This window comes from Asterias rubens, chromosome 3 (genome assembly GCF_902459465.1).
Source record: "Asterias rubens chromosome 3, eAstRub1.3, whole genome shotgun sequence".
Taxonomy (NCBI): Eukaryota; Metazoa; Echinodermata; class Asteroidea; order Forcipulatida; family Asteriidae; genus Asterias; species Asterias rubens.
This window is the reverse complement of record NC_047064.1, coordinates 4,948,104-4,973,178: the sequence shown is the minus strand read 5'-3', so window position 1 is coordinate 4,973,178 and position 25,075 is coordinate 4,948,104. Positions and strand designations below refer to the sequence as shown.

At 38.0% G+C, this 25,075-nt stretch overlaps 1 protein-coding gene across 1 annotated transcript; it reads right to left on the bottom strand.

Moving 5' to 3' along the window:
- Positions 1 to 3,223: 3,223 nt before the first annotated feature.
- Positions 3,224 to 16,042, bottom strand: LOC117287930. Its single transcript, XM_033768566.1, has 5 exons — positions 15,438 to 16,042; positions 9,036 to 9,172; positions 4,887 to 4,961; positions 3,816 to 3,886; positions 3,224 to 3,360 (listed from the first exon to the last, which is right to left on the bottom strand). The coding sequence occupies exons 1-5, from the start codon at positions 15,932 to 15,934 to the stop codon at positions 3,304 to 3,306; spliced, it is 837 nt and encodes a 278-aa protein (XP_033624457.1). The 5' UTR covers positions 15,935 to 16,042; the 3' UTR covers positions 3,224 to 3,303.
- Between the last annotated feature and the right edge of the window lie 9,033 nt (positions 16,043 to 25,075).

The following is a 25,075-nucleotide window of genomic DNA, read 5'->3' as shown; positions in this document are numbered from 1 at the left end:
GCCTATCTGGAGGTTGAAAATCTTGCCCTGAACTCGGTGACAAGGCTGTCAAAATCGGTGGCTACAACTGTTGCTAAGATTGTACCCTACTTCTACTTCAATGCATTATGATGCTGAAATCTAAACATAGCTGTAGAGACTAAAGTGAACACATCCATGAAGCAATACTTGAGGCTTTTTACCAAACCTCAGCGTCGGCTCCGTCTGATCATAGAGATGGTTTAATGATGGAAACAGCTAGGAGACCAACAATTGTGCGACTAAGAATGTATCAAACTTGGCAGCTTCAACTGTTGTCAAGGTTGTACTCTACTTCAACTTCAATGCAGAGATCTAGGCCCAATTGCATAGAGCTGCTAAGCAAACATTACAAATGTGCTTAGCATGAAATTTCTTCCTTGATAAAAACAGGATCACCAACCAAATTTCCGTGGCATATTGCTTGTAACTGGTATTCAGGTGATGTTTGCTTATCCTGAAAAAGTGGAAATTTGGTTGGTAATCCTGTTTTTATCAATGAAGAAAATGTCATGCTAAGCAAATTTTTGTACTTAGCAGCTCTTTGAAATTGGGCCCTGGCCGGTAATGTGGTGACACCCATAGCTACAGTTGGGCTTTTTCCAAATCTCAGCCATAAGGCTCTGTCTAATTGATGTTGACGACAAAACCCAAGCTGAAGCTCAAGCTGAGGTGTGGGAAATGGCCCGGATGTAGTCTGAGGAATGCAAATTGAGCATCAACAAGTGACTGAATACACCTCTCTTAATATTTATGCACGAGTATGTCACAATTCTAACCCAAAAAGAGGGCGTTGGCGCAGCCTCTGGCCCTCATTTGGGCAAGAATTATGACGTCATGCATGAATTTCAAGAGAGGTGTACATGCATTGTACTAGACATCTTTTAAATCCAACTTGCAAACAACTTATTGAACCAAACCTCTCATAACATAGTTCATGACAAGTATTGACAAATTGAATACAATATAATTTATTTGATAGAACTGCGAAAGATTTCTATAATGACAATAATGTTATAAACAAGTTTTAAAAGTTATGTGAAAACACACACTCAGGAAAAATATTTTATATGAAGGTGGACAATAATAAAACTTATTTATCTGCTCCTTCATAAATGCAACTTTTTAAACCCAAAAGGAAAGAAAAGCAATCTACAATAATAAAAAAAAGGCAAAGAGAACAATACTTTTTTGCAGTGCTGTTCAGTTATCTTAAAGGCACTTTAGAACACAGAACACAATGAAGAAATAATAGTAAGGGGCCGGGTACACCATGCCACATATTGAAGAACTGCCAACACTTGCATCTTCAAATCAGGGAGATTGTGTACAACAATCAGGGAGAAGTTTTGAATTACATTCAACATAATATGGGAAATGTTTCCATATAATCAGGGAGATATTCCAAATCTGTTCATCAGAACATGGAAAGATTTATTTATTTTCAGGGAACTTTCTGCAGATTCAGGGAGAATCGTCAGCTCTGATTTCGAGCACCAAATTGCTCACTCATTGCGTCCAAGTCTTCTGTAAACCACTGAATGCTCAAATAATGGTTTCAAACTCAAGTACCGGTACTGTACCAAATGACGATGTGAACAGATTACAGACCAGTGAAAAAGCTGGCCGACTGGTGTAATGACTAACTAACTGCTCGCACTGGCCAGTCACTTTTAAAAGTTTAAGGCAAACTCTGCACATAATTACCAACCGATTGTACCGGAACCAACTTGATCCAAGCCTAGCCAGAGTGGTTTCTAGATCTTCAAAATTTGGATTCAAAATTGTTAAATAAAAGTATAAAATGTGAAAAATATAGAATGTCTGTTTTTTGGACACCTTGTTTTTAAATTACCCATGCTTTAGTGAGGAAACTAGCAAGAATGTGTTTACTGAAACGGGTCACCAGGAAAATAAAATACTATCCAACAAACACTAAAGTGGTGGTCGCTGCAAATATTTGCACAAACAACAAAACTTGATAAGAGTTTTTAGTTTCTGGTCACGGTACTGGCAGGCATTGAAAAATTTGTCACTAGATTACTGGGCCCGCTTTCATAAAACTACTTAAAGTAACCAAAGGTTAACACAAAAAATCAGCTTATCATAATGAGCTTACCAGCCAGAATATCATTTCACTAGTACTATTTGTGACTGATAACTTGTTAAGCAATATTTTATGCCTTTAAAAAGTGGCGACTCTGTGCCTACAGGACTTGAAAGCCAATGAATGTTACTGGTCCATAAATGTTTTCACAAGACAAACTTTTTCTAAATAACATTTGCTTAAAACTCTTTGTAAACACAAAGTTTGAACTTCCAAATCCAAGCTTAAGAATACATTAAGAAAATCTTCAAAAGTATGTTTGAAAATAAAATAAAAAAATAACCCACTTGGCTGCAGGACTTAATCGGCTGAGATGTTACTAGCTGAATGCTTAAAGGCAGTGGACACTATTGGTAATTACTCAAAACATTAGCATAACCTTTCTTGGTGACAAGTAATGGGGAGAGGTTGATGGCATAAAATATTGTGAGAAACGGCTCCCTCTGAAGTGCCATAGTTTTTGAGAAAGATTTTCCACGAATTTGATTTTGAGACCTCGGATTTAGAACTTGAGGTCTCGAAAGCAACCATCTAAACGCACACAATTTCGTGTGATAAGGGTGGTTTTTCTTTCATTATTACCTTGCAAAATCGATGACCGATTTAACTCCAATTTTCACAGGTTTGTTATTTTATGCATATGTTGAGATACACCAACTGTGAAGGCTTAGTCTTTGACAATTACCAATAGTGTCCACTGCCTTTAACTTACTAGACTCTGGTCAGTGGTCCGCAGGGTATCAATCCCAGACACAAAGGCCACATGACGCACTTCTAATGCAAATGATTCCCCCCTTGAATCATGGGAACAATTTTTATGACACTACTTGCCAGGGAATATTGTACTGATGGACAACTATGCTCCACATTCAGCGTCGGTATGCAAGTCTCAATCCCAGAACTGTTCAAGTGCTTTGCCAGACCTTAAAATGTAGACAAATTCTTGGTCACCTATGAAATGCGCCAAAGTGGGTATAGTATTTTTTTCTTTAAGTTCTCAGTGTTACACACAGTAAGCAACACCCTATTTCACGACACTATTTACCACAGAATTCTGTGCTAAAGGCAGCCCCTTAAGAGTGTATGATTTTATGGGACCAGGTTTGCAGCAGAACTTGTTGATGGTTTCCGAGTTTCGCCATTGATGTACTTTCTAAAGACAATGTTCGAGGCCTGCCTCATTTAGTTCCTGTTGATCCGTAGCCGCCACTTCCTCGTTGAGTTTCCCCAAGCTCCTATAAGAAAGGAATATGTAAAGTAAAAATAAAATAAAAAAAAAATACTATGTAGAAGTTCTGGAACTATTAACTCTTTGGAGTGCAAAGGTTGTACTCGTACGATCTATAATTGCATTTGCTGTGGTTTTAGTCAACAACTTGGAACCAACCTACTGACTGCAGTTGCTTCGCAGGTTCATACATTTTTGTTCTTTTCTTTGAAAAAGTGAACAGGAAATGTTGCAAAACGGCGACTGTTTTCGTGTGAAATGAGAACTTTTAAGTTGAAATGCCTTATGACAAAAGTTCAGTCGCTGGACCTGAACCGACCGTGTTTGCACTAGATTGTCAGTATGTCAGCCATCCATCAACCAATGGTCGACAAAGATTTATCGTCCAAACTTGCTTTTGCTCATACCTATAACTGACATTTTTATAAGACATTTTTACATTTTCATGCAGACAAAACTTACCTCTACTTCTTCTAGTTCTGGGTAGCATATTCTCTCACAAATGAGTTGAGCGATGCGCATGTCTTTTTCCACTGAATGTAAACAAAATAAATAAACCCCAAAACATAACAAATATTAATAAATTCTCGTGATCTTTTTCACAGAGCTCAGGAAAGTACTGGGTATACTGTGCTAACACACATCGGTGTACATTGGTAAAACCACATTTAAAATTAAATGTTAATAAATTTTGAAAAGAATAATAACAACAAACTCATTTGTTCATACACAGCACGACTGTAAGTACAGAGAGGCAGTCTGTTGGGTCTGGTCTCGGTACTAAATATTCCCACACAGGCGTTTGTCCTTAACTTTTTCAGTGACTAGCCAGCAGGACCAGTTAGCTTTTCATTTTACTGGTCAGTCAGCTTTTGCATTTGTCAATAATTCATTATAAATAGGGTTGCTTTTCAACACTGGACTGGCAAGGCAGACTACTTGGAGTGAACTCCGACTGATCCTTAGGTGTTGTATCAAATGCCAGTTCTGGCATTTGACCAGCGAAGAGAGAATGCTTCCACATACATATTTGACCATGAAAACCCTACTCCAACTTGCCTACAGTTCACCTCAATATCCTCTACTCACTCAAATGTTATTTCACACCAACATGTTTGGACCTGGATAACATTGGAACGCCTAACCAAGGTGATTAGCAATTCAGGGCAGTCAGGTTGGCTCGGTGGTTTCTGTCCCTGCCTACTCTGTGGACCCCAGTTCGATACCTCTACATGTTGATTGTGGCTTGTCCTACCAAGTGTAAAACTGAAATGTCTTCATTGTCCTTTTTAGAAAAAGTTGGTGTGATGTTTCCATTACATGTAGGATGCTTTGCTGACGATTGAAGAGTCAGAATAGCACTCCAGACTAGTAACATCCATACTACTACCTCAGTCATACTCAAATCCTTTATTTCGGCAAGAAGGATATTGAAGGATTTGGAAGGGTTAGGGAGTTTCTTTAACTTTAAACTTAAGTCAAGGTCCATTCTCAGAAAGCTTCCCCAATCTTATTTGATGAACTTTAACTTACCTTTAAAGTCTACCTTTCCTAGATTAAACAGAATCACTCCAATGTTGCCCCTGTAGTCTCGATCAATAACGCCAGCTAAAATAAAAAGAAGAACAAAAAAGAAAAGAAAGTTCAGTATTTTTTAGCAACATGTGTCTGAAGGCCATTATCCATGAAACAAACCAATTTCATAGAGCTGAGTAAGCGGAAAATATTGCTCGCATATTTCTGCTAAGCACAACTACATGTAAGCAGGATACCAGGGTTACATTTTGTACAATTGTATTTTAGCTGGTACATGTAACCTCATTCTGGTAGGCAACATTTTATCGTGCTTAGCAACTTTTTTAATTCTTAAGCAGCTCTATGAAATAGGGACCAGTTTCATAGAGCAGCTTATAAATTAATAAAAAAGTCTGCTTAACAATATTATGCTGAGAAAAAATGACCAGGATACCAGTCACAAAGATGGTAAATATGACTTGATATTTTGGCTGGTAACCCTAATTCGTATTAAAAGCAGCTCAATGAACTTGTGCCCAGATAAGCCAACGTTAAGTTTCAGAAGTCATTTACAGAGCATTCAGGCCGAATTCTGCGCTTACGATCACGATTCCTGACTTACATTCAAGCGCTGAGTTTCTGCGCTAGCCTTGTTAGATAGGATGCCAAGCGCAGAATGCCTAGTAACGTCGAGTAGGCACACGCAGAAGCCAAAATTCACTCGTGAAATACCTTTGCTGTAAGCACAGAATTCCCTGCTTCTGTAAGACTCAAAGAGCCGATTCTGTCCTTGCATATGGATTGGGTTTTTACTCCCTCTCAATGTGTGAAAAGAAACAACTCAAACAAAAAGCAGGGTAAAAGAAAAAAAAAAAGCTTTTCTGAAAGCAATCCTCTTGGAAAAATATCTCACCTGCATTGTAAGTTTAGTTTATAAAAAAAAAAACCAGAAACAAAACAACACATAATATAATGCAACCTGCCTCCTGAGTGCACTTTACTGTATCTTGACAATGAAACAAGTGCAGGATACAGAAAAAAAAGAAGAAAAAAAAACAGAGCATGAAGATATGATGTGAACCAAATAAAACATGAGATTTTCGCACACAAACTATTTCAGTTCATGAAAAAGTCAACACAATTATGGAACAAGTGTTTGGGCACCACTTCTGGGCAGCCCCACAACCTCATTGTCCACCATGCACGAATGCGGGCCATTTGGTGTCCACTCAAGACAAATAATGCGATGTCTCTATTATCTGGAAGGGGTTACAAAAGCATGAGAAAATTGTACCCCCCCCCCCAAAGATGACAATTTCTGACAACACCCGACACTTCAAAGTTGCTAGGTTTTTAGCGTCAGAGGTACAAACAATATCTTTACAGAAAAGACTTTTAAAAGGCAAATAAAAAAATAAAAAAATAATAATAATAATTCTGAACGAAAAGCAAGTTTATGAGATAATAAATTGGATTGTAATTTTAACGACGGTTTATCAAATAATTCACTTCCAGGCTCATGATTGTGTTTTACTTTCAAGTGCCCATTTATTACAAAATTGTTTGAGGGACCAATGTCCAAAATGTATCAAAGAAAGGAAAGAAGAACAGAATATTTGATAAACAACTAAAGCAGTTCATGATTAATGTGACTGAACTGGGTCATATGACATGATTTTATCGGTTAATGATGGCGCTCGCAAAAATTAATAAACTGCCTTTATCACCAACATTTAGAGTGACATCCGTGCAGCACAAAAAGGTTTTAAGTACAGTTGAACCAGGGTTCCTCCAATATTGGAGGGTATTCTTAACCCAAATTTTTTAATTTTGGCTGAATCACAATTGAAACAATCTTTCCAGAATGTTTCCTATTTGGTGTTGATCTTGGTTTTATAAGCCCTACAGTACATTGCATAAGGTGTTCTCTTGATATAATTTTGTGCAAAAAAAAACCTGAAAAAAAAAAAAAGAAAAAAAAAAAAAAGAAAAAAAAAAAATAGAGGAAAAATATATTGATTTTGGGGGTTGAACAAAGAATTGACTAGAGTGGTATTCGAACCAACGACCTCCGGATTAACGTGCCGGCGCTCTACTAACTGAGCTATCTAGCCCTATGTTGGCGTTGTCCCTATTTTGTCAATATCTTTGTTCGGGGGTGCCAGTCAGAAGCCATACAACCGTTAACTGCCGTGTAGCCAGGGATCACACCCAAATTACGATACAACCTGGGAAGCGGCAGCTAGGGGATCACCTTAAGGGGATGCGACTTTTTGTTTCAGATATCAATATAAACCACAAGGGAAACTGACTGGGTAAATTTGTAAATGATTTTAGGGGGTTGAACAAAGAATTGACTAGAGTGGGATTCGAACCAACGACCTCTGGCACGTTAATCCGGAGGTCGTTGGTTCGAATCCCACTCTAGTCAATTCTTTGTTCAACCCCCAAAATCATTTACAAATTTACCCAGTCAGTTTCCCTTGTGGTTTATATTGAAAAATATATTGGCCGAAAATGTGTGAATCAACTCGCAAATCGCATTTATCTGATTGATACGCTACAGCTTGTGCATGGGGAACACCTTAGTTGAACTATCAAAACCCTGCAGACGTTCTTGCAAGGGGCACGCACTCTAATGCTCTTTTCGAAACCTTGGCTAGCTTTGGAATCGGGTGAGGCTATGCTTGGCCCCAAGGGCAGTTTGTAAAGAGCTTTAGACGAGAAGACGGAGCCTGAAGCCGAACCCAAAGCCCTGGTTTCGAAAAGGGCCTGAGATCCATCAAAATACTCTTAGTTTAGATTGTTATGCTAAGATACGTTGGCCAAATAACCTGAATGCAGCAGACCTTGAATTTTCAAGAATGAACTAAAAGTTCTCTGCACACAAATTGAAAAACTATGTATAGTTTACTTGAAAATTTCAAAATTTGAAATGCACTTGAAGGGTTATAAAACACAGTGGCATGTTACACCGTTTTAACCAGAGGTAAAAAAATTGTTATTTCGAACAACAGCAGCACTAGCATAGAAACCCCCACCCAAAACAACAGAAGCATACAGCAACACTATCAACCAGCAAACACACAAAAACCCACACCACCCAAACCGTTACTCAACAACCTTCATCAAAGGTAAGGTGAACGCAACAGGTATGAAGGTAAGGAGCTGAGGGTAGCAATCGCATAATTAAAAATTTACAGCCAAACACATAATCATGGCCATACACAGCTACAGCACTGGTATTGAATTTTGAACAAGCTTCTGTGGTAACCATGGGAACTTCATGCAACCACAGATGATCAATGACAATGTGCTGTGTTGCAGTCATTAGTAATGACAGAAACATTTGTTTAGTAAAGGTTCAGAAAAGATGCATTAAAGCCATTGGACCCTTTCGGTTCAGAAAAAAAAAAAAAAGTTCACAGATTTACAAATAATTTACAGGGTTTACAGAAGGCAATGGTGAAAGACTTCTCTTGAAATATTATTCCATGAAATGCTTTACTTTTTGAGAAAACAGCAAAACAATATAAATTCTCGTTAACGAGAATTACGGATTTATTTTAAACACATGTCATGACACGGTGAAACGTGTGGAAACAAGGGTGGGATTTTCCAATGTTTTCTCCCGACTCCGATGACCGATTGAGCCTAAATTTTCACAGGTTTGTTATTTGATATAGAAGTTGTGGTACACAAAGTGTGGGCCTTGGACAACACTGTTTACCGAAAGGGTCCAATGGCTTTAAAACATAATGTACACGGATTTAGGCATTGCGATCGTTCATGGCATTTAAAACCAAGATAAACACCAGGTAGAAAACATTTGAAGACCTTGTATCAAATAGAGAAAAAAAAACCACAAATGGTACTGGAATTCATGCTGGTTGTACTAAACCTTCCATAATATGCCAGTCCAGAAAAACCAAATTGAACTGGTTAAAACAGCTCCATAAGATTAGTACCGAAGTGTGTTTAGGACATACCAAGAAGAAAAAAAAGAAAGAAAAAAAAGTGGAATAGTGGAGCCCAATTGTATTTCCCCGGTATGTCCTAAATACACTTCCGTAGATTACATGTACTCCATGTCAAAAAGTTGCCCAGAAACCATTCAGGCGAACGCTACATGTTCAATAATTGAAAACACTCATAAATTTGACCCACCTCCAACATCAATGTGATTTTTACAGGCAAGTCCAGATCTTGGTGCAACTCGGCCATAGCAGCCTTCCGGTAGCTCTATTGAGATATCTGTTAGTACTTTCTCTTTTCCACCAGCTGGGATTGTGTACTCATAAGCGCTAATGGATTAAAAAAAAAAAAAACACCAAAAATTAAACAGGACTATGTACATGTAATTACATGAGATGTAGTTTTAAAGTGAAAGTATACCTTTGGTTTTTGGAATCGATTGATTGTTTTAATCGTAGATGAAAAACCACCAAAAAGCATACGTCCAAATTCCATTTCAAACGGTAGTCTCATTTATGTGAGATAGCGCCGAAACTCTGGTAATACAACAGTAAATATCTCTGATTCAAAATCTGGGGCATAAAAACATACCTTTTTAAACATATAAACCACGTTGTTGTTGTTAAATCAATCTTTATTGAGCAAATCAATAAATACAAAAAACAAAATATCAATAAGCAAAGGATAAAGAAACCTTTCTTGATTACGAGTAATGGGGAGAGGTTGATAGTATAAAACATTGTGAGAAACGGCTCCCTCTGAAGTAATGTAGTTTTCGAGATAAAAGTAATTTTCCACGAATTTGATTTCGAGACCTCAGATTTAGAGCATCTGACAGCACACAATTTCGTTTGACAAGGGTGTTTTTTCTTTCATTATTATCTCGCAACTACGACGACTGATTGAGCTCAAATTTTCACAGCTTTGTTATTTTATGCATATGATGAGATACACCAACTGTGAAGAGTAGTCTTTGACAATTACCAATAGTGTCCACTGTCTTTAAGCCCAGGTCATTATTATCATGGTCAACAAAGTTGGACATGGTGCAGTGCATGCATGAAAGTACCAAGTCTTTTTAGTTTGTGTTTGTTTCAAAGTGAAATTCTCAAAAAATGCCCTAGGGCCTATACTATCGAAAGCTGCTTTTTACACTCAATATGTTTTTATTGCAATTAGTTAAAAGAGTAATTACCAAACATACACTGCTTCATTCAGACAATTTGGAGAGGTGTGCTGGGGCATGGGCTCATTTGCATTTTTATGAAGTGAGGAACTTTTTTGTAAAGGGTGGTTCAGACTGTATTAAATGGGACATAATACAGGGTGAGTCTGACGACTAGGCTGAAATATAATTTGGTTTTTATGATGTATACACGTTGCATGCACTTGCAAATGACATGGGATGGAGATGTGTATTTCAATTTTTTTTTGCAGATTTGCACCTTGTTCAAGGGCCAGATTTGTATATATTTTGAACACTCATTGAGCCATTGCCGCATAAGTCGCCATGGTCAAGTGGTTAGACTGCAAGACTTCCAATCATAAGGTTGTGAGTTTGAATCCCATCACCTACATGTAGATACTGAATAACATATTCTTGATTTACAAGTGCAATTCATAGTCATAGACGAATAAAGATAAGTTTGTATGAGAGAGATAGGCAATTACCAGGTTGGTGTTTATCCCCTTTTTGTGGGAGTTTGCCGAGTTCCCTTGACAGAAAGGCCAAATAAAAAATACCAGTTGATCATCCCCGCCCGCGTCCTTTTTTGGGGCCACATGTTTTTTTTTTACTATTTGTTATTTTTCGACTTTTGTATAATACAAAATAATTAAATTTTTTAATTTTTTATAATCCATCTTTTCTAAAGGACTGGCCTAGGAGCTTTTCCCGAATCTAACGTGATGCTCTCAAATAAACACTTGTAACCATCTGTTTCATAAAACAATACTAGTGAATGCCAACCAGCAAATCTTTTTAGTGTCTTCCGACACTGTTAGTGTTAGTGTTGACACAGGTCCTCATGTAACTAATAGGTATAAAATAAGTTTGCGGTTGATTCAAACTGAAGGATTGGTGGCCTGTTTGATTTGAAATACTAAGCGGCCTTCTTGACAAAAAATAGTAAATACATGTAGTAAATAATAAGGCCCTCATTCTCCTCTTTTTTGAAAAATCCAGATGATCAACTGGTATTTTTTATTATTTGGCCAAAGATCATCTAAACAAAAACAAGCTAACAAACAAAAAGACTTGGTACCAAGAAGTTCATGCATGCAGCTTGACATTCATGGCAGCTTGTTGAGCCCTGCAGTTGCAGATTGTAAACGTGTATTTGAAAATCAATCAAGTAATTAAATTGGATCCGACTGCCACTTTCTATGAAATAAAAAAAAAAAACATACTTTAGTTCCACTTTTGTCTAAATATGCCACTCCAATAATTTGTAATAAAAAAAAGATGCTAATTTATATTCACTTAATTAAAAACGAAAATTCATTCTGGTATTTCTTTGTGAGACTGGAATTTTCACACACTGTTATAACATTGTCAATTGACCACAGACCTGAAATTTAAGTTAATTTCAATGTCGATAAAATATAAATTTGTTTTATTGAGTAGCGAATGATGACCATATTCCTGGGTTAAATTTTCATATCCGAATTCGATTGGCACACTTTCCTTTGTCACTCATCCTAGGCCTAGTTTTTAACCCATACACTGACGTGTGCACTGGTGTTAGTTAGCAGTAGCATTGTAGGCCTATATTCAGTACTTTCTGTACTTTCCCCCAAGTCCTGTGAACAAATATATAGGCATATTACGACCCTCGGCCCTTGCAATTCTAGAGAGCGGTGTCTCATTACCAACATGACTAACTACACTAGGATGACTCAGACCTGATACTTCACAGAGGCAACGGAGGCGATTGCCTCTGTTGCCCCTTGCCATTGCCTTGGTGCCCTTGAAATGCTCCAGTAGAAATTGACATTTTCCTCATAGGGTGACCTTTACCAAAGAGAAAATGCCTTGGTGCCCTTGCCCTTTCAAAAACAAAGCATACAGCCCTGAATTGACTAGACTACCACTACATGTAGTTCACCAAGATTGCCCGAGCTTTGTCATGTAGGCCTTAGTTGGGTGTTGCGATAACGTAACCCACCTGCCGACGGCGTAGCCGGAGGGTTACGAATCATCCGCAATCTGTGCAGGGCGAAATGGTTAAAAACATACAATTTCGACAGCTAGTCAACAGATTTGCTCAGGTTTTACCACTTTTGAAAATCGTGAGACAAATTCTAAGAACACGACCTTAAAAGAATACGTTGTCTTGGATCGGTCGAGTTGGTCTTTGAAAAGCGTTTGTAACCGTTTGTTATAAAAAGCACATGTTATGGTTAAAAAGATGTTGTAAAACGAGAATACAATGATTCACACAAACATGCATCGAAATTTTCCTTTTACCTCGTCGACCAACAGTAACACGGTCGGTCATTTATGGGAGTCAATATGGCCGACCGTGTTAAAGCGTTGAACATAATCTGGAAGTCGCAAAATGGCGATGTGACAGGTTTCAAATTAGAACCTGGGAAATTTGCGACTGTGTCGCTCCGGGATCTGGTAGGCCTAAGTTTAAGTCCTTTTTTCCCCAAATATTTTCTCAATTGTGTTTTTTAGTGTTATTCATTACACATTGATTGAGGATCAAGTTCGTGTTCCTAGAATTTGTGTCATGATTTGTGTCATGAAATTAATATTATTTATCCCCGATCTGCTGATGCAAATTTATTTTTAAGTAAGTAGGCCTAGGTATATTAACATCTAAATTAAAAATTATTATTTTTACATGTTTTGTTTTATTTTTAAGTTGCCTACTCCGAAAACATGCTCCTTTTTATGACATGAATTTTTATAGGTTTATTATTGGTTTATTAAAACACATTCAAACATAGCGCAGCTACAAGCTAAATTGAGTTTAAAATACAGAGATTCATATAAAATAGAAATGTTTAAAAATTACCCAAAAAAACACATTAAGAATTACAACTTGTTTTTAAACATTAAGGGCAAACTGGCTAGTGCCAGTGACAAATGAATTACATTAATGACAAACTTCACCAAGCAATGAAACATGAGTGAAAAAGTGGCATTCGGATACCGAAATTTTACCAGGACCAGACTTAAAGCCATACACTTCCGGTACAAAAAAAAAAAAAAAAAAAGTTCACAGATTTACAAATAATTTGCAGGGTTTACAGAAGGTAATGGTGAAAGACTTATCTTGAAATATTATTCCATGAAATGCTTTACTTTTTGAGAAAACATTAAAACAATATCAATTGCATCCGTCCTCAGGCAAACTGAATAGAACACGCCTTACATTAAAAGTTTACACATGGGGACATTAATTTTATTTTAAAACTCGTGACATCTACACCTCTTTTGTTACCTCCTCCCTCCACAAACACACAACTTTTTTTGAAGTAAAACATGCCTTAAAAGTTTACGCATTTTGGACACTCATTGCACATGACAAATTATTTTTAAGCTTTGGTTAACAAAATTAATTCGACTGACAAATAACTCAAAACGGGAAAAACAGGACGATAAAATAATGATCAGGACGCAGACGAAAACAAAATTACGGGGCTGGGGAAATAATACGGGAAAAGAAAACAGAAAATGGACTAATAAATGATACGGGATAGGAACGAAAATAAACTGCACGGGAAAAAATACACGAAACAGAGTACAACCAAGGACAGGGTAATTGGTATTGTGACGTCACTCTTTGCTTAGCAATTAAAGGAACATGTTGCCTTGGATCAGACGAGTTGGTCTATAAAAAGGGTTTGTAACCGTTTTTTTGATACAATGCATATGGTTGGAAAGATGTTTTAAAAGTAGAATACAATGATCCACACAAAATGCCTTGAAATTGCGTGGTTTTCCTTTTACTGTGCGAATTAACACGGTCGGCCATTTATGGGAGTCAAAAACTTGACGCCCATAAATGGCCGACCGTGTTAGTCGACGAGGTAAAAGGAAAACCGTGCAATTTCGAGGCATGTTTGTGTGGATCACTGTATTCTAATTTGACAATGTCTTTCTACCCATATGCATTTTATAAAAAACGGTTACAAACGCTTTTCAAAGACCAACTCGACCGATCCAAGGCAACGTGTTCCTTTAAGATTGATACAAAGTTAAGATCAATCTTAGTGCTTTGTGAAATTGAAAAAGCGCGGAAATCTAGCGGGACCCACGCGTAGCATTGGTTTTCTCCCAATTTACACAAAAGTCATTGGGATATTCAGTTTATTTTAAAACTCGCGACATCTTAACCTCTTTTGTTACCCCCTCCACAAACACACGACTTTTTTTTGTAGTAAAACATGCCTTAAAAGTTTACGCATTTTGGACATTCATTGCACATGACAAATTATTTTTAAGCTTTGGTTAACAAAATTAATTCGACTGACAAATAACACAAAACGGGAATAACAGGACGATAAAATAATGATCAGGACGCAGGACGAAAACAAAATTACGGGGCTGGGGAAATAATACGGGAAAGGAAATCAGAAAAAGGGACTAATAAATTTATTAAATGATACGGGACAGGAAAAAAATAAACTGAACGGGAAAAAAAAAAAAAATATGAAACGGAGTACAACCGAGGACAGGGTAATTGGTATTGTGATGTCACTCTTTGCTTAGCAATTAAGATTGATACAAAGTTAAGATCAATCTAAGTGCTTTGGGAAAACTAGCGGGACCCGCGCTTAGCGCGGGTTTCCCGCTAGTATTTATAATAAAGCGTATAAATAAACAGTGATAATTGAATCAACAAGCTGATGTTTAAATTTTAATATTTATAATATTAATATTGATATGAGGGTTAAAAAATCTCTGAAAATATTAGAAAATACTGTAATAAGGCACATGGCTTCTTTAAGCCTCTGTATTTTTTTTCCCAGAATTCTCAGCAAAATATTTAGTCACATGATTTGATCATGGAGGTAGAATTAGATTTGATCATCATGAATTGTGAATTGAAATAGTAGGATTTGAAATTTTGCATGGTGGAAGTAAGATATAGAAAAGTTTGCGGTAACACCACGTAATAACAATCTCTCAGAGCATACTGATCGAAACGTCGAGTTAATCCAACGGTTCTTTTCAGAACCACCCCAACTCATTGAGGGAATTGAAATAGTGTTTGATGAAATTTTTGGGGTGGGCAAATATTTGTATATGGCCTCAACATTATGACATATTTTTGTACATTGTAGAAATGCCTAAAGTACCAAACAACCGGTGGAGCCTTACGTGTTTCTAAGTTTTGGTCGGGAGAGGAGACTCTGTGCTTGGCAAATAAAACCACACAATTTTTATCTAGGGTTACACTAGGGACTGTTTACATCACGTACAGAGGAGAGAGGTAACACATTTGCCACGATTTTAGGGACACCTCGAAAACAGGACCTGCTACGATATAAGTTGTGGTACACGAAGTGTGGGCATTGGACAATACTGTTTACCGAAAGTGTCCAATGGCTTTAATAATTTCTAATCAAATCACTGACCTGTACAAATCGAATCCCGCTGCAAACTCGCTACCCTTTGTGGGCGCCTTGGCTTCGCTGGAGATTTTCTTAAACCGGAGAGTAGGCTTCTTGACCGGCATTTGTTCCTCATTCATTGGGACTGTGGTAGGCATTTCGGTGTCTATTTTAGCACGTTTTGTAACGGGAGGAACTACAACTATTTCTTCGTCGACAGGCATTGATTCGAGTGTGGCTGTACTTGATGTTACGTCTGAAGAATCAGTGCAAAAAAAATTATGATTCAAGAAGTTTTCGCGGTATTCCGTTTGATTTTGGCGCGAACTTTTTCCCAGCATGCCTCTCCGCATGGCAATCATTTTGCAGTTGTGGGCGGAGCTATATCTCGACTGATGCTGACGGAGAGGTGGTTTAAACAGGTGCTCGTTGGCTGGTGGAAAACATCGAAATAGTGGCGTTATTTGTTTTGATGTAAGCCTATAAAATAATCTGTATTTGCATAGTGAATTTGTAATCATTTTGATCAGTACTGTTTAAACTGCTATGTACATATATGGCTAGTGAATAAATGACAAAAAGCTAACAGCTGGTTGCTCAGTGATGACAGCCCAACCCCTCTGTGCGTTTACGTCCTTTATGTCCCCCGTACCCGTGCGTGTGGTAGGCTGATGCGTATGGAACGCCAAAGAGGCATTTAATCATCGGTGATGGTCTTTTGCAACCGGTGATCAAATTTGTCATCGGTGGTGGTCCTATGCGATCGGTGATCAACTTTAGCGAGCGGTGATAAAACACGATCGGTGGTCCATTTTAGCGATCGGTCATGCATATTCATGATCGGTGATGGTATATAGCGATCGGTCATGCATATTCACGACCGTTGATGGCTTTTTGCAATCGGTGGTCAACTTTAGTGATCGGTGGTGGCTTTTTGCAATCGGTCAACTTTAGTGATCGGTGGTGGCTTTTTGCAATCGGTCAACTTCAGGGATCGGTGATGGCTTTTTGCATGCGGTCAACTTTAGTGATCGGTGGTGGCTTTTTGCGATCGGTCAACTTTAGTGATCGGTGGTGGCTTTTTGCAATCGGTCAACTTTAGGGATCGGTGATGGTTTTTGCAATCGGTCAACTTAAGGGATCGGAGGTGGCTTTTTGCAATCAGTCAACTTTAGGGATCGGTGGTGGCTTTTTGCAATCGGTCACATTTTGCAACCGGTGATGGGATTTTGGGATATCCGAATTTTGCGTCCGGTCGGTGCAGGCCTACTTCAAAACCTATGATTGTGTAGATTGTGGATATTAGTTGTTGTTATTTTCTAGTTCACACCACCATGGAGGAATAAATTACACTCACCAGCGGGTTGACTGACTTGCCAAACATTTGTAGAAGAGTACCATTTTGTAACTATGTAAGGGGGAACGCAACAAACATCAAATTAATCAGCTCTTTCTAAAAAGATAATAATAATAATAACAAGTGGGTAGGAGAGGGTGTGGAAGGGTTATCTATGTCCCACAATTGGTTGTCGTCTTCTGGAAATGGTGTATGCCGGGGAAATACAAATATTTATATTCAGTGAAGGGAAATGTTTTTGAACAAGAGTCTCTACCGATAGTTTTGTGTGTAAGGGGAAATCTGAAATCATACAAGTAGCCCTGTGTAAACAGACCCGGAGGTGAGAACATTATGACCACACAAAAACCGTTTTGATGGAAAACACATATTATGTGCATCATGAATGTGATGGACAAACACAGACCGGGACGCACTCAACACGTTTTATAAAAGGCTAGGTAAAGTATTATACAAATATTTCCTTGTAATAAACGGAGAGACACGTATTAATTGAATCCAAAGCGAAAAACGTACTATATAAAGTTCTTAATTTAGGGGGGGGGGGGGGGGGGGGTGTATAAAAGAGTTAAATCTTATATAAAATTGAAGCTTTAAAATAAGCTTTACTCTAAACGTAATTTTGTTTTAAATTATTAATTAATCAATCGGTCAACTTCAGGGATCGGTGGTGGCTTTTTGCAATCAGTCAACTTTAGGGATCGGTGGTGGCTTTTTGCAATCGGTCAACTTTTGCAACCGGTGATGGAATTTTGGGATATCCGAATTTTGCGTCCGGTCTGTGCAGGCCTACTTCAAAACCTATGATTGTGTAGATTGTGGATATTAATTGTTGTTATTTTCTAGTTCACACCACCGTGGAGGAATAAATTACACTCACCAGCGGGTTGACTGACTTGCCAAACATTTTTAGAAGAGTACCATTTTATACCCAGATAACATACATACATTGGGCAATCAGTTATTTCAAATTATTACATTATTGCAATCAAGATTTATTAATATCTACAATTTTGGGGGAGATTTTATAGCAAAAAAAATCTCAACAAATTACATTACTTTGTCATTTTTTAATTGTTTCGACAATCTTAAGACATCCAGCCTGTGCCACAGCTTTGACACCCTGCCTTGAAAATTGCATATTATGACCAATGTCGGTTCAATGCCGGCTCAATGGTGGCCGTTACCAAATCAGTATTGGCACAAAAAAAGTTGTTTTATACCATTATTTGCCAAAATGGTGTGCCACTTCGAAACCAGTATTGGCCCAGAAAAAGTTGTCTATACCATTTTTGTCAAAATGGCGTGGCGCTAAAAAAAAAGTATTGGCCCAGAAAAGATTGTCTATGGTGCAGCTACAAAACCAGTGTTGGCACAATAGAGGTTTTCTACCATTTTGCCAAAATGGTGTGCCGCCAACAAACCAGTAGACAGATGACAGAAAGTAAAACTTTCATTATCAGACGAAAATTCAACCAGCATTTTAACTCGTAAGTTTTTATTAATAAAATAAAAATGCAAAAAGTATATTAAATATATTAAATTTAAATGTAATTACTTTGCAATAAAAAAGTTCATTACAATAAAGTGTAGTTGTCCATGATAAACACAAAACATAAAAAATGAAAAAACAGCAGCAATGAATAAATCAAATTAAAAATGCTATGTAAAAACCAAAAAACTAAAAAAGGAGGTATTAATTTTAGAATTTTGTTTTATTAATAGTATTCGGTTTCTCAAAATGCCGGTACCATCAGGGGTCGATTTCACAGAGAGTTAGGCCTAGTCCTAACTTAGGACATAGTCCTTGGAGATATAAGAAACGTATGGCTAGTCCTAAGTTAGGACGATTAACTCTTCCTAACTCGAGATAAGACTAGTCTTACCTCTTTGTGAAATCCACCCCAGCTTCAATAAATAACTTGCATGGGCTAATTCCTTTTTAAATATCAAGTCGGTTTAGTCATTAGAACATATTTCTTTACCGTTTTGCCAAAGCCAGTATTGGCATGATTGGCCCCGAAAAGGTTTTCTATAATGACACCATTTTGACACCAGTATTGGCTCAATGAGAGGTTTTCTGCCTGTTTTCCCAAATGGTGTGCCACAAAACCAGTATTGGACCACTGCAGGTTTTCTACCACTTTCCCAAAATGGTGAACCGCTACAAAACCAGCATTGGCCCATTAAAGGTTCATCATTTTGCCGAAATGGTGTGCCGCAACAAAACCAGTATTGGCCAAGTACAGGCAAACCTCCGTCCTAACTAAAATAGTTTGCCTCTATAAAACCGACATTGGCCCAGTGTGGGCACTTTACTAGCAAGGACATGACGCTTGACCGGAAGAAGGCCAGCACTGGCCCAATTCTGGCTCAATATCATCATCATAATTAACGGCACCGTATCGAAACTCTACGCCGGTACATGCCACCATTGGCCCGATACTGTATTGTTTGTTAGGCTATAACTGAAAAAAGGTTTGAACATAGGTTGTGAAGTTCTTGGGATATTGTCCCACTTCCGGTTGACCTGGAAGTAGAGCTAGGTCAATATGGGGGCCAAATTTTGTTAAGGTTAATCCTTAATGCTCAAAGAGTCTCTAAGTAAAAAAGGTTTGAAAATCGGTTTTATAGTTCTTGAAATATGGTCCCACTTCCGGTTGACCCGGAAGTAGAGGTCAACATGGGGTCGCGGAAACTGGAACAAGTTTGAAATAGGTTGTATAGGTCTTGAGATCTGGTCCCAATTCAGGTTGACCCGAAAAAAGAGGTCAACATGGGGTCACGGTTTTCCAAAGTAAAAATTTGAAAGGAGCCTATAACTGAAAAAAAAAATGAAGATTGATTGTGTAGTATAACTGAAACAAAAAATGGGCCAACTTCCGGTTGACCCGGAAGTATACTTCTTGAGATATGGCGCTCTACTAAGATTTACTAATTAAATATGCAAATGAAGATCACAAGGTTAATTAATTAATAATTTAAAACAAAATTACGTTTAGAGTAAAGCTTATTTTAAAGCTTCAATTTTATATAAGATTTAACTCTTTTATCTTTATACTTTATACACCCCCCCCCCCCTAAATTAAGAACTTTATACAATACGTTTTTCGCTTTGGATTCAATTAATACGTGCCTCTCCGTTTATTACAAGGAAATATTTGTATAATACTTTACCCAGCCTTTTATAAAACGTGTTGAGTGCGTCCCGGTCTGTGTTTGTCCATCACATTCATGATGCACATAATAATTATGTGTTTTCCATCAAAACGGTTTTTGTGTGGTCATAATGTTCTCACCTCCGGGTCTGTTTACACAGGGCTACTTGTATGATTTCAGATTTCCCCTTACACACAAAACTATCGGTAGAGACTCTTGTTCAAAAACATTTCCCTTCACTGAATATAAATATTTGTATTTCCCCGGCATACACCAGGGACTTTTCGTTTTCGATGACGGATGGTTCTGCGACGGTAAAGATGACATTTGGCGTCATCTGCGCATGCGTCGGCTTTGAGGACGGTCGTCCCTCAATTTCTACGACAGTACTTGGGATGAATCTTCGTTGTGCTGAAAACGACAACGTTTAGCTGAACAACCGTCGCAGAACCATCCGTCGTCGAAAACGAAAAGTCCCTACCATTTCCGGAAGACGACAACCAATTGTGGGACATAGATAACCCTTCCACACCCTCTCCTACCCATTTGTTATTATTATTATTATCTTTTTAGAAAGAGCTGATTAATTTGATGTTTGTTGCGTTCCCCCTTACATAGTTATAAAATGGTACTCTTCTAAAAATGGTAAGGGGGGACAGTTAAATCGTGTACCACACCCTTCAAAAGTTGGCCCTTCCCCCCCCCCCACACTGCTGTTTGAGCTATATTATTTTATAGCTCCATGGTAAGAGCATCATCGGAGGACGTAGTCTTGGCCACGTCAGGTGAAATTTCTATCTTCAAAGCAGATGATTTGTGTTTATTGAGAATCACGAGTTCAGACCCAGAGTCTATGGAACGCCAAAGAGCTTTAATCATCGGTGATGGTCTTTTGCAACCGGTGATCAAATTTGTCATCGGTGGTGGTCCTATGCTCGGTGATCAACTTTAGCGAGCGGTGATAAAACACGATCGGTGGTCCATTTTAGCGATCGGTCATGCATATTCATGATCGGTGATGGTATATAGCGATCGGTCATGCATATTCACGACCGTTGATGGCTTTTTGCAATCGGTGTCAACTTTAGTGATCGGTGGTGGCTTTTGCAATCGGTCAACTTTAGTGATCGGTGGTGGCTTTTTGCAATCGGTCAACTTCAGGGATCGGTGATGGCTTTTTGCATGCGGTCAACTTTAGTGATCGGTGGTGGCTTTTTGCGATCGGTCAACTTTAGTGGTCGGTGGTGGCTTTTTGCAATCGGTCAACTTCAGGGATCGGTGATGGTTTTTGCAATCGGTCAACTTAAGGGATCGGAGGTGGCTTTTTGCAATCAGTCAACTTTAGGGATCGGTGGTGGCTTTTTGCAGTTGGTCAACTTAAGGGATCGGAGGTGGCTTTTTGCAATCAGTCAACTTTAGTGATCGGTGGTGGCTTTTTGCGATCGGTCAACTTTAGTGGTCGGTGGTGGCTTTTTGCAATCGGTCAACTTCAGGGATCGGTGATGGTTTTTGCAATCAGTCAACTTAAGGGATCGGAGGTGGCTTTTTGCAATCAGTCAACTTTAGGGATCGGTGGTGGCTTTTTGCAATCGGTCACATTTTGCAACCGGTGATGGGATTTTGGGATATCCGAATTTTGCGTCCGGTCGGTGCAGGCCTACTTCAAAACCTATGATTGTGTAGATTGTGGATATTAGTTGTTGTTATTTTCTAGTTCACACCACCATGGAGGAATAAATTACACTCACCAGCGGGTTGACTGACTTGCCAAACATTTGTAGAAGAGTACCATTTTATAACTATGTAAGGGGGAACGCAACAAACATCAAATTAATCAGCTCTTTCTAAAAAGATAATAATAATAACAAATGGGTAGGAAGGGTGTGGAAGGGTTATCTATGTCCCACAATTGGTTGTCGTCTTCCGGAAATGGTGTTGCCGGGGAAATACAAATATTTATATTCAGTGAAGGGAAATGTTTTTGAACAAGAGTCTCTACCGATAGTTTGTGTGTAAGGGGAAATCTGAAATCATACAAGTAGCCCTGTGTAAACAGACCCGGAGGTGAGAACATTATGACCACACAAAAACCGTTTTGATGGAAAACACATATTAGTGCATCATGAATGTGATGGACAAACACAGACCGGGACGCACTCAACACGTTTTATAAAAGGCTAGGTAAAGTATTATACAAATATTTCCTTGTAATAAACGGAGAGGCACGTATTAATTGAATCCAAAGCGAAAAACGTACTATATAAAGTTCTTAATTTAGGGGGGGGGGGGGGGGGGATAAAAGAGTTAAATTTTATTTAAAATTGAAGCTTTAAAATAAGCTTACTCTAAACGTAATTTTGTTTTAAATTATTAATTAATCAATCGGTCAACTTCAGGGATCGGTGGTGGCTTTTTGCAATCAGTCAACTTTAGGGATCGGTGGTGGCTTTTTGCAATCGGTCAACTTTTGCAACCGGTGATGGAATTTTGGGATATCCGAATTTTGCGTCCGGTCGGTGCAGGCCTACTTCAAAACCTATGATTGTGTAGATTGTGGATATTAATTGTTGTTATTTTCTAGTTCACACCACCGTGGAGGAATAAATTACATCACCAGCGGGTTGACTGACTTGCCAAACATTTTTAGAAGAGTACCATTTTATACCCAGATAACATACATACATTGGGCAATCAGTTATTTCAAATTATTACATTATTGCAATCAAGATTTATTAATATCTACAATTTTGGGGGAGATTTTATAGCAAAAAAATCTCAACAAATTACATTACTTTGTCATTTTTTAATTGTTTCGACAATCTTAAGACATCCTGTGCCACAGCTTTGACACCCTGCCTTGAAAATTGCATATTATGACCAATGTCGGTTCAATGCCGGCCCAATGGTGGCCGTTACCAAATCAGTATTGGCACAAAAAAGTTGTTTTATACCATTATTTGCCAAAATGGTGTGCCACTTCGAAACCAGTATTGGCCCAGAAAAAGTTGTCTATACCATTTTGTCAAAATGGCGTGGCGCTAAAAAAAAAGTATTGGCCCAGAAAAGATTGTCTATGGTGCAGCATACAAAACCAGTGTTGGCACAATAGAGGTTTTCTACCATTTTGCCAAAATGGTGTGCCGCCAACAAACCAGTAGACAGATGACAGAAAGTAAAACTTTCATTATCAGACGAAAATTCAACCAGCATTTTAACTCGTAAGTTTTTTATTATAAAATAAAAAAAAGCAAAAGTATATTAATATATTAAATTTAAATGTAATTACTTTGCAATAAAAAAGTTCATTACAATAAAGTGTAGTTGTCCATGATAAACACAAAACATAAAAAATAAAAAACAGCAGCAATTAATAAATCAAATTAAAAATGCTATGTAAAAACCAATAAACTAAAAAAGGAGGTATTAATTTTAGAATTTTTTTTTATTAATAGTATTCGGTTTCTCAAAATGCCGGTACCATCAGGGGTCGATTTCACAGAGAGTTCGGCCTAGTCCTAACTTAGGACATAGTCCTTGGAGATATAAGAAACGTATGGCTAGTCCCAAGTTAGGACTATTAACTCTTCCTAACTCGAGATAAGACTAGTCTTACCTCTTTGTGAAATCCACCCCAGCTTCAATAAATAACTTGCATGGGCTAATTCCTTTTTAAATATCAAGTCGGTTTATACATTAGAACATATTTCTTTACCGTTTTGCCAAAGCCAGTATTGGCATGATTGGCCCCGAAAAGGTTTTCTATAATGACACCATTTTGACAAAAAATGGTGTGCAGCTACAAAACCAGTATTGGCTCAATGAGAGGTTTTCTGCCTGTTTTCCCAAATGGTGTGCCACAAAACCAGTATTGGACCACTGCAGGTTTTCTACCACTTTCCCAAAATGGTGCACCGCTACAAAACCAGCATTGGCCCATTAAAGGTTCATAATTTTGCCGAAACGTTGTGCCGCACAAAACCAATATTGGCCAAGACAGGCAAACCTCCGTCCTAACTAAAATAGTTTGCCTCTATAAAACCGACATTGGCCCAGTGTGGGCACTTTACTAGCAAGGACATGACGCTTGACCGGAAGAAGGCCAGCACTGGCCCAATTCTGGCTCAATATCATCATCATAATTAACGGCACCGTATCGAAACTCGACGCCGGTACATGCCACCATTGGCCCGATACTGTATTGTTTGTTAGGCTATAACTGAAAAAAGGTTTGAACATAGGTTGTGAAGTTCTTGGGATATTGTCCCACTTCCGGTTGACCTGGAAGTAGAGCTAGGTCAATATGGGGGCCAAATTTTGTTAAGGTTAATCCTTAATGCTCAAAGAGTCTCTAAGTAAAAAAGGGTTTGAAAATCGGTTTTATAGTTCTTGAAATATGGTCCCACTTCCGGTTGACCCGGAAGTAGAGGTCAACATGGGGTCGCGGAAACTGGAACAAGTTTGAAAAGGTTGTATAGGTCTTGAGATCTGGTCCCAATTCAGGTTGACCCGAAAATAGAGGTCAACATGGGGTCACGGTTTTCCAAAGTAAAAATTTGAAAGGAGCCTATAACTGAAACAAAAAATGAAGATTGATTGTGTAGTATAACTGAAACAAAAAATGGGCCAACTTCCGGTTGACCCGGAAGTATACTTCTTGAGATATGGCGCTCTACTAAGATTACTAATTAAATATGCAAATGAAGATCACAAGGTTAATTAATTAATAATTTAAAACAAAATTACGTTTAGAGTAAAGCTTATTTTAAAGCTTCAATTTATATAAGATTTAACTCTTTTATCTTTATACTTTATACACCCCCCCCCCTAAATTAAGAACTTTATACAATACGTTTTTCGCTTTGGATTCAATTAATACGTGCCTCTCCGTTTATTACAAGGAAATATTTGTATAATACTTTACCTAGCCTTTTAAAAACGTGTTGAGTGCGTCCCGGTCTGTGTTTGTCCATCACATTCATGATGCACATAATATGTGTTTTCCATCAAAACGGTTTTTGTGTGGTCATAATGTTCTCACCTCCGGGTCTGTTTACACAGGGCTACTTGTATGATTTCAGATTTCCCCTTACACATATCGGTAGAGACTCTTGTTCAAAACACATTTCCCTTCACTGAATATAAATTT

Bases quoted from the DNA above. Each gene is read 5' to 3' on its own strand.
- LOC117287930 (XM_033768566.1), bottom strand. From the start codon at position 15,934: ATGATTACAAATTCACTATGCAAATACAGATTATTTTATAGGCTTACA. The intron at 3,887-4,886 runs GTAAGTTAAAGT...GTTTACATTCAG, and splicing joins AGGAAAGGTAGACTTTAAAG to TGGAAAAAGACATGCGCATC. The intron at 3,361-3,815 runs GTAAGTTTTGTC...CCTTTCTTATAG, and splicing joins CAGAACTAGAAGAAGTAGAG to GAGCTTGGGGAAACTCAACG.